Genomic DNA, 12831 nt, shown 5'->3' on the forward strand with positions numbered 1-12831 from the left:
TTGTCAAGTACTTCAGAAAAAAGTGACGACAATATTTGTATAAACAAAGCAGGTTGTAATAAAAATGATGTACGAATAATATTTTTGAAGAGTTGATGTAGGAATAATATTAGTTTATATTCAGTTGAGAATATTTTGCTGTTGTAACTTTTAATTGTGACGTGAAAAGTGAGAATAAGTGTGGTTTCTTCAACAACCTATTCTTTTCTCTGTTTTCTCGAACATGCTTATCTCCCATGTCTGCTACACAACCCATCATCTTAAACTCTCTAGATCATTTATTATAACAGTAAAAATACTCGCATGCATATCTGCATCTCAAGGTGCTCACATGTTGCAGCTCTTGGAATTCATTACCAAACATGTCACGCTAACACAGTTGATCTAGCTCTCGATGTTAATCCACCACGCTCATGTCTTGCTTGCTCACTGATTTTGTGGCTACTTTCTCTGTCTCGTGAACCAACAGGGTCCCAACCATTTTTTTTTTGTATTTTCATACCAACAAAAAAACAAACATCCAATTAAATAAAACAGCAGCAAGGAGTTTCTCTTTATCTAAACTTTCCACCCACCAAATTACCTTCTTTCCCAGCTGTTTGGTGATGGGAAAACAAGCCTACAAGTACTGCATTTTACTTTACAGTTGACAGGTTTTTGCACGATAGACATAAATAGCCTTGTTATTTGTCGGGCTATAAAAATTTGTTGTTTTGATTCTCTTTAACAAAGACAACAAGAGGGAACAAAGAAAATATAAGTAAAAGAAAGAGGTATAAACATACTTCAATAGTGTACAAGATATATAGCAGAATCAAGCACTATAGCCTTTAGTCCTTTACTCCCTGAGAATGTCTTGGTTCCTTGTAATTCTATTTCTCAGTCTCACATTTGGTATAACTCATTCTGAGGCTAGCCATGACAAGAAGCTTCCCTCTGCTGTTGTAGTTGGCACTGTTTACTGTGACACATGCTTCCAACAGGGTTTCTCCACGGGCAACCACTTCATTTCAGGTGCATTTCCACTGCTTGACTTATTTTTCTTAAAAAGGTTCAGTTTCATATCTCTTAACTCTTACACACATGCTCTAAATTTTGATTATGAAGTCATGTTGTCTTATGTTTTTCTATATTCATGATGGCAGGTGCATCAGTTGCTGTAGAATGCAAAGATGGGTATGGGAGGTCAAAGCCAAGGTTTAGGAAAGAAGTGAAGACAGATGAGCATGGGGAGTTCAAGGTGCAGTTGCCTTTCTCAGTGAGCAAACATGTGAAAAGAATAAAAGGATGCACTGTGAAACTAATAAATAGCAGTGAGCCTTATTGTGCTGTTGCCTCAGCAGCAACTTCTTCATCACTGTGCCTCAAGTCCAGAAAGGAAGGACTACACATATTCTCAGCCGGCTTTTTCTCATTCAAGCCTCTTAGACAGCCAGTTCTTTGCAACCAAAAACCAAGCATTCAAAACATCAAGGGCCCTGATTATGTGAAACACATATTTCCTCCAAAAATAGATCCATCATTTCCTCCTCCACTTCAAAATCCAAAAACACCTGGTGGTCTTCTTCCTCCCATTCCTGGATTACCCGACCTCCCACCATTGTTGCCACCCCTTTCAGGAATATTGTCACCACTAGTCCCTGCAGGAATCCCTAATGAGTCCCCAAATGTTCAGCCTTCAGATCAGAAACTACTTGACCCTAATAACCTCATATTTCCTCCTAACCCATTTCAGCCACCACCCTCAGTCCCCAACCCTCTTCAGCAGCCTCCTCTAATTCCTAACCCATTAGAACCATCAGGCCCATCATCACTTGTTCCTAACCCACTCCAGCCTCCCTCAACAGGAACATCACCACCACTGTTTCCGTTTCCAACAGTACCAGGTTTAACTCCCCCACCACCAGCTCTTCCCTTTCCTTTCCCTCCATTATTCCCTCCACCTAGCGGCCCTGGCACACCCTCTGTTTCCTCTTCAAAGAATGCTTCTCCTTAACTAAATAGTAGCTATCCATGCAATTCTCTAATAGCTCCTTCCACGTGATGAACTTACTTTCTTTATGGAAATTGTAATATGGTTATGATATGAATAGGAAAGTTAACATGGAGATCGATGTGCATCCATAGAGTGACTACTGCTGAAAAAATTGAAACATGAATAATGTATTATTAGTAATAAATTTTTGGACGTGGTCATTAATTGTGTTAATCCTTGAGTTGTTGTAGAAATGGAAACTTCTGATTATGATACTGCAGCTGTAGATTGATATGTCTTATTTGAAGCAAGGTTAATGTGAACGACAAAAGAATAGATGTCTAAAACCTCCTCGAGATTAAATAAATAAATTCTCTTACTAACATTGTATGGCTTTGAAATAAAATCTGAAAAGTTTGTCATAAAGAAACAACACCTTGCAATGGCATGCATGGTTATGGGGTCATTAACTAGTGAAATTAGGGCTAGGAGATTGGTTGTGGGGTTGGGAAAATAATCAAATAAGTAGGGTTTGAATTTAAAAACTACGTAAAAGAACCTTGGAGAAAAAAACTGCAAAACATAATAACATTAAGACAGAAAAAGATAAAGGCACTAAATAACATTTATATCATCAACTTGAATTTGCTAACTCCTACTTTGAAACATAATTAAAATGTAAAGTTTGTTGATACTCCAACTCTAGTGAAATCACCACCAACATAGACACTAGTTTTGCACGAACACGAGATGATTTAACATCACAAATATATATATGCCAGTCTCTTCCAAGTGCCATGCTTTCTGATAGCAGTGTCACCAATTGAAGGAAAGTGACATCAAGCTAAACTGTACATTTGTACTATCATTTTAAATTATTTTTTTTATATCTCTTTATTTATTTAATTGTTTTTTATTAATGTTTTTTATATCTCATAATTAATACATCTAAAAATTAAAAAAAAATCTTATAAAAATGAATAAATAAATTTCTGATTTTTTTTATAATTAAGAGCCAAAGAATACAAGTTTACCTAATACACCATGCTAAAAAAGTAAAAGCTGAACCACAATGAAAGCAACAAATTGTTTTACATTCATTGTTCATAATCATTGTAAGAAGTCTATGAAAGAACATTGACCTTTCTTGATGTATGTGTCATGTCATACCCTTAATATGCTTGATTCTCCCAGGGAGTTTCTGCCTTTAACCATGTCGTTGTCTACCACAAAATATAAACAAAAAAATAATAAATATAAGAAAAAGAGGTTAGTATCATAAATTATACATGACTACACACACTTCATGTTTTATCTTTTTACTTATCCATCAAATTGTTATAGCATATCCAGTACTCTTCATCAAGCACAGTTTCTCTTGCAACAAATTGCCCAGGCTCAAACCTTTTTACTCAAACTAATTCTTGATCCGATGCAACCTGTCAAATTGGAGAGCTTGTTGGAGGCTTGGAGTTTAAAGTTTCCCCTCAAGGAATGGTGGGGTTGAAAGCTACACAGAGAGTTCTCCCTTCTTCGTATTATAATTATTTTAATCATTATTATTCGACATTCGTCATTGTTGGAGCAAATTTTGCCATGATCCTAATCATGTCAAACATAAAACAGAAGCAAACTAAGAATGAATAATGGTTCTAAAACAAAAGAGGAAAAAAAATAGAAACTCTCATGGTCAATGAGACAGCAATTCTTGGGCATTTATAAGGACTTGGAGACCCATTGAAGAATAAAGTACAGAATTCAGGTATGTTCAAGCAAAACAAAGATGAATCCATTTGTGTCTTAGCTTTGGTCTAACCCTTTCAGATGTATGATGTGATCAATTAGTAGGGACATGTTGAGGTAAGAAGAGCCACCTTGTTCTATTGCTTTCCTTGCCATGTCCGCATACTTTCTAGCCCTTTCCCTTATCTCTTCTTTTTCTTGGCCATCTCCCATTACCTTCTCAATAGAATCCAGAACATTTTCTCTGGTCACCTGAACCCGAGACTTATCTTCTTCACCCAAGTGAACAACAGATTCAGCTCCCACACTCACGCCAATCTTCACCACTTGTACAAGTTTCTCATTGATGAACTGCTCAGCAAACAGAGGAAAAGTTACCAACGGCACGCCAGCACAAATCCCTTCGAGTGTGGAATTCCATCCGCAATGTGTCATGAACGCTCCTATTGCTCTATGTGATAAGATCAACACTTGTGGCACCCAACCCTTGATCAAAAGCCCTCTCCCTTTCACCCTCTCTTCAAACCCATCTTCCAACAGCCACTTCTCCATCTCCTCTCTTCCATATGCAACTCTAAGCACCCAAATGAATGGCCTTTTTGTCGCTTCCAATCCTAACCCGAGCTCTATCAACTGCTCTGGCGTTGCACGGTTTAGGCTACCAAGGCAAACATAAATCACTGACCTCGGAGGCCATGAATCAAGCCACTTCACATACTCACTCTCAATATCACTTGAGTTTCTCTTACTTCTCATAGCCTTGTCCTTGTCATCCTTATTTGACAGCGACACAGGCCCAACACACCATACCCTATGGTCCGTAAATCTTTGACACTCTTCAACATATTCTGCTTCCAACTCTTCAAAACTATTAACAACTATCCCATGTGCTTTTTCTGCAGCTTCCATTACCTTCTCACGGTAAGCATTCAGCTTGAGGTCTGCGCCAGGATTGAATAATCCGGGGAGTTGAGATCTTCGCAATTCAATTCTGTGGGGCATTCCGGGGACAAGAAATTTCTCTTCACCAGACACAGCTTCATAGACCTTATCCTTTTGTAAATTGTGGTTGCATAGTAGAAAGAAACAATTAGTCCCGTCGAATATTATTCTCGGGACATTCAACTTGTTGGCAACATCAGTCACACACATGATATATTTGTCGGCAATTATGCAACTTGGGTAGGGTCTTTGCTTTTCAAGTAGCTCTTCTAGTGGCTGCTGCAACAAGTCTAAAGCCATGTTGAAGTTGTTTAGCAGATCCATTGAAGGCAGAGTGTCTAGGCTCTCACATCCCTCTGGTAGTCCAGCCTCCGCGCAAGGAAATTGAACATGTAGAATTTGGATGGGTGAGCCAGATTGAATCTCTCTGTCTATGCTAGCTTGGAATTGGATGCAATTGAGGGGTGTGGTCACTATGCTCACTTTCACTTTGTGTCGTGCCAACAATTTGGCCATGTCTACCATAGGGAGAAGATGACCTGGGGCCATTAAAGGGATGAAAACAAAGTGGAGGTGGCTAAGGACCGTTGGGTCCATTTCAGGTTTCTGTGTCCTGGGAAATCACAAGGAAATTCATGTTAATTGTTCAATACATTAATAAAATCCACCTTATACATGCAAAAGCTTAATTATGTATGTAATTAACGTCAAATTTTCAGAAAGTAAAATAAAATTGTGTCATTGAGTATAATTAACATTTTGGTTCTCCTAAGTAATTACCAGGTGAAAATATCTCAATACTCCAGTTAAATACGACATATATAAAAGGGAGTACCTCTCAGTATTGGTATGAGAGATCGAATGTTCTAGTTTCGAAGCTTAATTATTAATGTCAACACGTGAGTGCAACAACTAATTAAATGGAATCGATGCAGGCAAGGAGATAACTCTGATTTCATACACAACTAGCCCAGCTGAGAAAAAATGCGTGGTTTAGACATGAAAAGTTAGTCCCTTCAAGCAAGTTTAGAGTACAAGATCTCAAGCATATATAAGTGGTTGAAAATGAAATGTATATGTAAGTATAACCCACTACATGGCACCTGAAAAAAAAAGAAAAAACAAAGTATAGCTTGAACTGATATCTGATCTTGCTATAATCACTATATATGTGTGAGGATTAATTGAACATCAAACTGTCCTCCAATTTCAAGGCACTAAGTTAAGATTCATATGATGGACCTAAAAGCTCCCAGTCATGTGACATAAACAAACAGAACATAAGCAGCAACCAGCAAATAAGAAACACACCATATATAGAATTGTTTAGAACACATTTGAGGAGTGAAATTAGCCCATATATATCACGAATCTGCAAAGTCTACAGATCTGAGAAATGAAATGAAGATGTATGAATTAACCTCAAGCTCAAGTGTTCCATGCAGTGTTGGAGAAGATGATAAGCCCGATATGTGAGTCACAAAGCTCGTGTGTCTTCTTGGTTCTTCAGGAGAAGGTGACTGACTTGCCTTGTGATGTTGTTCCGAGTCAACCCAAAAACAAGCAGAATAAATTAAAATTAAATTGGTGACTTTTACTTACTAATAATTACAAGTAGGCAATTAAACTGCAGAGAATGGATTGTGGAGAAACTATATAATTTTTTTTATCAAATATTTGCATTCAATTTTTGTAAGATTTATAAATAATAACTTAAATCTTAAAATAATATTTATTATTGAACTAAAAAACAAGATTTATAAAAAATATGATTAAGCAAAATGAGATGTTATGTTAAAAATACTCTCTCTTGGATTCTTTTACGTTTTTTCCGTGAACTTTTTGTGACAATAAACGTGAAAAGACATGACGTGACTTTTGAGTCATGTGTCTTCTTACTCCGGCAATGGATGTCTTAAGGAGTACTTGTTTTCAAGCTGTCTTATGATTAACTTTCAAAACAGATGCTGCCACAAGGGAAAGAAGGAAGGTTGAGTTGATCACGTCAAGCCATGCAAGTTTGTGCATTTTAACGAAAATTACCAATTTTACTGATTGTCGATATTTTTATTCTAAGTTTTTTTTTAATTAAGATACTATACATGTTCTCAGAAAATCTTGATTGAAAGCCTAGAGTTGATTTAGAATTTGAAGATTTAGAAGAAGCATGACAATTTTGTAAAGAATATGGTAAGAGAGTAGGTTTTGGAGTTAGAAAACAATTCAAAAACAAGTGAAAGAAAGATGGTTGTATAAATTTTAGTTATACAAAATAAATGTTTATCTTGTGCATTTTAGGGTGCTAAAATCCTAGTAACATTTAATTTGATTTAGAATTCAATTAAAATATATTAGTAATGCAAAAATCTTTCATAATATTGTTATTCGATCAATAAAAAAGTTATCTGGAAATTAAGTTAATTTTGTTTTAAAGAATTTTGGAATTATAGTTGAATACATTATTTTATAATAATACTGAAGTAAAGATCTGAATTTAAAGAAGTCGTTTCATTAAAAAGGTATTCCTGAAGAAAAAAACTTACATATCAAAAAAAGTATTATTGAAACCAAAAAATTAAAATCTTCAATTTACAAAAGACTTGTTTAAACATTTCTAAAATATTTATGAATAACTAAACAACTTTGAATTCTGATAAACAAAAACAAATTTTAATTATTATAATTTATTAGACATCGTGATATTCATGATTCATAATTTCAAATATGAAATTTTTTCTCATGTCCCTAAAGTGAAAGCAAATAACTCATCATATGTGAACATTGAATACCGAAAAAAAAGTAAGGATAACCACTTCTAAGAATTAGAAAAAAAAAACAATTTCATTTTAGACCAGAGGTATGTTTCACGGGATACAACCTGATGAAGCACGATACGAAAACCTACTTTTAAACTGTGTACTGAATTTTTAATATAATACTCGAAATTAAACTTCATTTTTGAACTCAATTTCATATCTCTACCAGCTAAATCAGCTAACAGTTACATGCATTGTCTAAAATTTGAGGCTGAAATTATATTATCTCATGTTTTTCTACATTCTTGAGTGCACTTGCCACCTTTTTTTTTTGCTAAACAAAAATATATATTCTTGAGCGCAGGTGCATCAGTTTCTGTATAGCTGTAGAATGAAAAGATAGATAAGGGAGTTCAAGGTGCATGTTGTTGGCTTTCTCAGTGAGCAAATATGTGAAAAGAAAAAGAAAAAGAAAAGATGTACTGTGAAATTAATAAGTAGCAGCAACTTCTTCCTCGTTGCTCCTCAATTCTAGAAAAGCAAGGACTGCACATATTCTTAACTGGCTTCTCATTCAAGCCTCTTAAACAACTAAATCTTTCTAACAAAAAATGCCCTTAGATTAAAAAAAAAAATCTCTTGCTAACATTGTAAGGCTTTGAAATAAAATCAAAAAATTCTTGTCATAAAAAAATAACACCATGCAATACTACAGCAATAGCCTGGAGTACATGGTGATTGGTAATTTAGCTTGCTTTACTGTAGTACTTAACCAAATTTCGAAGTTTTCAATATATATGTGATTTTTGACAAAGGATAGATTTTTGGTCATCGTTAAGAAGTTGAAGTATAGATTTTGTTTGAGCAACAAAAGTCACAGAATGTCAAGAAGGACACTTCCTTGAAGACTTAGAAACAGGGTAGGGGGCACACACATTGTTTCAACTAAGAACATCTAGTAAATATTGATGAATTTGACTGTTTAAAATCAACTTGCGATTGAGTGCAAACTAAACAGATAACATATATAATGCATTAAAGTAGAACTTCTAGGTATAAAGTGCATAAATAGTTTTAAAATAAATCAGAGATTCCTTATTTAAGTGTTAATAGCGGATCAAATTTCTCCATTTTTATTTCTTTTTCATGAGAAAATAACTTGCCAACTTAAGTTAGGTTAAGGAGAAAGTCAGAATTTGAATTCTAAATTTAATTTTTCACTCAATTGTGAGGTTAAGGAGAAAGTGAAAGAAGTAAACTTTAAACCTGTGGAGAATTAATATGTAATGAACCGATTAATTATAATAACTTAAAGTGTTTATTTTTTTAACAACATAAGAAACACATCCAACAACTTAAATTATAAAAAAATTAAAAGTTAGTATATTAATAAATAAAAAAAGTATATCATGTGAAAAGAATAGAAAATAGAAATAGAGAGTAAAAGAAAATGAAGAGGATTTTTAAAAAATAAAATTACATAAAAATATTATATATATATATATATATATATATATTGTGTATATCTTTTTTCTTTAAAGTTGACCTTCTATAAAAAAAAAAAATTATATATTAGATTTGTTTCTCTTAAACAAAATTTCAAGTTAAGTCTTAAATGAATAAAATATGATTGAAAAGAAACATCAAATTAAATACGATTAATAAGATTTTTTTATGGAAATCTTAGAAAAAATTAATAAATATTTTATATGAAAATCTTGGACATCCATTGTTTTGTAAAAATATAGACACGTGTGAATCAGATTCAATAATTAATAAAATGCTTGAACCCGAAACTCCAAGCAATTTTAATTCCAAGCAAAATTGTCCAGAGTTCAGCTATAACAACTGAGTACAAGAACCAATATCAGCAGCATAGGAAAACAAAAGCTGACCATTTGAATCCCTAAATACATCTCCAACAGCTTCTTTATTGAAAGCACTCACTGATCCATCGACTTTTAATTTATATTGTCCACAGGTTGGTTGCAACCAGCAAATGCTAGAATTGTCGTTACCATTCACACCGCCCAGCTGCAAGGAATTATGTACATGCATCATTTAATTTTAAGAATATAAAAAAAAAATGTATTGTTTGCAACGATGTGGTCATGTGGGAGAGTAGAAAATAGGTGAAATCATGATTTTTCGATCACATACCAAACAATGAGCATATTACAAGGTGAATAAGAATATAATGGTGAAAGGGATTGGAGAACAATGCATACCCTGATTTTTGTTGTCAGGGGAGCGATAGTTGACTCTCTCTATACATAGCAGACTGTTGATCTCGTAAGGAACAGTAGTACTCTTCACCTTCAGCAGCAACAATGGTGAAATGCTCAAACAACTCTCCTTTGTTATTATATTTCTCTAATCTTTCTCTAATATTTAATCCCAAAATTCCTCCATCTTTTGTGATGCATATTGGGGAAAAGTCATAAGGGATTACAAACCACTTAGTCCAAGATGATTCTTTCATCACCCATATTTCGGGCATTGCCCAGTATTGGACCAAACAACACACACAGAGACATCCTCCTATTACTCTTAAACTTAACACTTCAGGGATTTTCATAGTTAAATCATCTGAAGTGTTTTTCATAGTTAAATTATCAAATAGAGGAATCTCTGATAAACTCCTTTTTACCAAATCAAAGGCAATAATCACAAAAACCCTTTGGTACATAGAGAAAACTACCCAATAAAGAGCATCATTGAAGAATAACCCCATACTGAATTTCCGATCTAAATTAGAATAATATGGAACATTAATTTCTATCTTGTCTCTGTTCCAGCGATTAGTTTTGAAAGAGAAAACTTGGATTTCAGCTGTTTCCAAGGATAATCTGATCAATATTAGCAAGTAGTCATCTGTTGATGTGTCATACCCAAAACCATATAAAAATCGAAAGGTTAACATAAATTCAGAGTTAAGAAATAGTTTACGGTCTCTTGTCAATGGATTCCATATAATAAGATCTCGATTCATCTTGTAATATAAAAGTATAAACCCTCTGCACGAACCTAAAATCTCGGGTCTACGGGGAAAACCATCATAATCTTCATTGTCGTAGGGATTGCATGGGGATGAATGAAGGGGGAGAATCAAATGCTTTGCAGCAGAACATGTGTCTAGTGGTGCATTTGTATCAATGGATAGAACTCCATGAGAAGAATAGTTTGATCTGAGAATGAGTCTATGGGAGGGTGTGGCATCGAGATCATAATGGGAATTGCCAAATTGAGGATTGGAGATGATAAAATTCCATGACTTACACACGCACTTGCAACGCGAAACAGATCTCACAGGCAATCTTAGAAGAATTTCTCTCATCAACTCCATAGGGAGAGTGTGATTTTCGATGCTCGTTGCTCTTATACGGGTTCTCCAACGTTTAACTTGACTTGGATTCCTTGATGCTCCTATACCACATCAATTTCAAGAATATTAGAAATCACAACAACAACAAAATGCTAACAACATACTAAAATAATCTTATAAATAGCAAAAATGTAAGTCTCACTTCATATCAAATGAATTCCATTAAAAAAAATTATAGTTTTTAATATAAAAGAAAGTTTTGTACATCACCATTGACCCTGTATCTATCTTTCTCCATGACATTATTTATTATATTTTAAATTTCTGTCTTGATTGTAAAATTTGTTGTATTAGAAAAGTACGATAATTAGTGTTATGCTAACACTTTTCATCACAAAACTATACAAGTCTTGCTTGTTATTTAGTGGATCTCAATTTTGATTTCAGAAGAATTCATTAAGTGGGTGCATCAGATAAGTGATTTTGGAAATGAGAGACTCATGTGCTTTACAAACGCATTTGAAACGGAAGAGATCGAGATTTGACAGACAACCTCAATAAAATTTCTACTGTCATCAGATGACAGAAAATGGGGTTCATTTTCTTCTTACTTTGAGTAGCATAGACAGAAAGAGAATGCGATTTATAAGATACGTATTTAGCTTTTAAGAAACAGTAAGGGGTCATTAGCCTTTGTCTTTTCGTGTAAGATGGTAGCTAGTTTGTGAAATCATATTTTGGTTAGTAGCAAAAGGAAATTTCATGTCACATTTTAGGAGTTATGCCTTTTGATTGTTTGGTGTGGGTGGTTTTGAATTTACTCTGTCTTTTTCTTTAGAATTTAATCTATTGCAAGGTTCGTTCTACGTATTTTCATCGGCGAGCGTAATGATTATGACTTGTGCGTGTCTAATAAAAAGAATTAAACTAGCAGCATTAATTTGAAGTGCATATATACTTTTCAAATAGAAAATCATGAAAGGTTAAAAAATATTAACAATCTAAAATATTTATAACCTTTGTGTATTTTAATATTTAGACTAATGATTTATCTTATCTATAATAGTCACTTATATTTATCAATACATAAATGTTTAATTGTAAAATTTGTTTTCTTATATTTTAAAATACACTCATAGATTTTAAATGTTAACTATACTAGATAATTGATCCGTATTTTCTTAAAAAATAATAACTTTAAAGATACTTTCAAAAAAAAAATTAAAATCATGGTCTTTAAACTCAAAAACATACATTTTTACTATTACACTCAAGTGACCATGTGAATATTTGATATAAAATATAGTATTAATATATGTTTAATTTTATGAAAAAATAGTTCAAAATTCAATTTTTTTAATTTATTATATTTTTATAATCTCATATATTATCTTTCAAAATATAATATATAAGATTAAATTTTATTTTCACATAAATTAGAATATATATATATATATATATATATATATATATATTTATATAAGTTTTATTTTTATTTTATATATCATATTTATCTTTTAAAATAATGCTTGTGAGATAGTGACAATATTTTTTTAACTATATTAAAATATTCATTCTAAGGATCATGGTTTTAATCATTTCTCAAACATTTTTAAAGTTCTTATTTTTTTAAGAAAATGTAAGTTAACTTTTTAGTCTAGTCAATGTTTAAAATTTAACTGTCAATAATTAGTTAACAGTTAAACTTAGCTCTAAGGACTTGGATAGTGAATTTTAAAATATAAGAAAGTCAATTTGGTGAAACAGACAAAATAGGATGAATGAATTTTACAATTAAGCCATACATAAAAGGTTATAGAGAATAAGGTCCACCGAAAATGAACACTATGTCAATCCAAGTACAAAGTAGACATAAATGTAAGGGACTTTCTTCCTGCCATTTTTCTAACCCGAGTTTTTTATATATATATATATAAATTTTAAATAAAAATGATAGGTTTAATAAAAATTTATATATGAAAAAAAATATTATTAGATCAAAATTAATTATTACAAAATTTATTATGTAAACTTATATGTGTATTAAATATACATTAGAAATTTTATTGTTATATATAATGACATTAATT

At 32.7% G+C, this 12831-nt stretch overlaps 3 protein-coding genes across 8 annotated transcripts; 1 reads left to right on the forward strand and 2 right to left on the reverse strand.

Moving 5' to 3' along the window:
- Positions 1-667: 667 nt before the first annotated feature.
- Positions 668-9381, reverse strand: LOC114396411 (UDP-glycosyltransferase 73C3-like). 6 transcript variants are annotated; one of them, XM_028358380.1, is made up of 4 exons: positions 6082-6377; positions 3850-5273; positions 3118-3198; positions 668-2135 (listed from the first exon to the last, which is right to left on the reverse strand). In XM_028358380.1, the coding sequence occupies exons 1-3, from the start codon at positions 6099-6101 to the stop codon at positions 3140-3142; spliced, it is 1503 nt and encodes a 500-aa protein (XP_028214181.1). In that variant the 5' UTR covers positions 6102-6377; the 3' UTR covers positions 668-2135; positions 3118-3139. The 6 variants fall into 6 exon arrangements, with proteins under 6 accessions (XP_028214181.1, XP_028214179.1, XP_028214180.1 ...); XM_028358378.1 differs by having other exon boundaries at positions 668-2138; XM_028358379.1 differs by lacking the exon at positions 668-2135 and having other exon boundaries at positions 2953-3198.
- LOC114396414 (proline-rich protein 36-like) lies at positions 673-2518 on the forward strand. The gene is made up of 2 exons (XM_028358384.1): positions 673-1014; positions 1146-2518. The coding sequence occupies exons 1-2, from the start codon at positions 852-854 to the stop codon at positions 1994-1996; spliced, it is 1014 nt and encodes a 337-aa protein (XP_028214185.1). The 5' UTR covers positions 673-851; the 3' UTR covers positions 1997-2518.
- Positions 9189-11378, reverse strand: LOC114396413 (F-box/kelch-repeat protein At3g23880-like). Its single transcript, XM_028358383.1, has 3 exons — positions 11295-11378; positions 9645-10842; positions 9189-9450 (listed from the first exon to the last, which is right to left on the reverse strand). Exon 2 carries the CDS (start codon positions 10760-10762, stop codon positions 9659-9661), a length of 1104 nt encoding a protein of 367 aa, XP_028214184.1. The 5' UTR covers positions 10763-10842; positions 11295-11378; the 3' UTR covers positions 9189-9450; positions 9645-9658.
- Between the last annotated feature and the right edge of the window lie 1453 nt (positions 11379-12831).

The sequence above is a fragment of the Glycine soja genome, chromosome 18, assembly GCF_004193775.1.
Source record: "Glycine soja cultivar W05 chromosome 18, ASM419377v2, whole genome shotgun sequence".
In the NCBI taxonomy this organism is placed as follows: Eukaryota; Viridiplantae; Streptophyta; class Magnoliopsida; order Fabales; family Fabaceae; genus Glycine; species Glycine soja.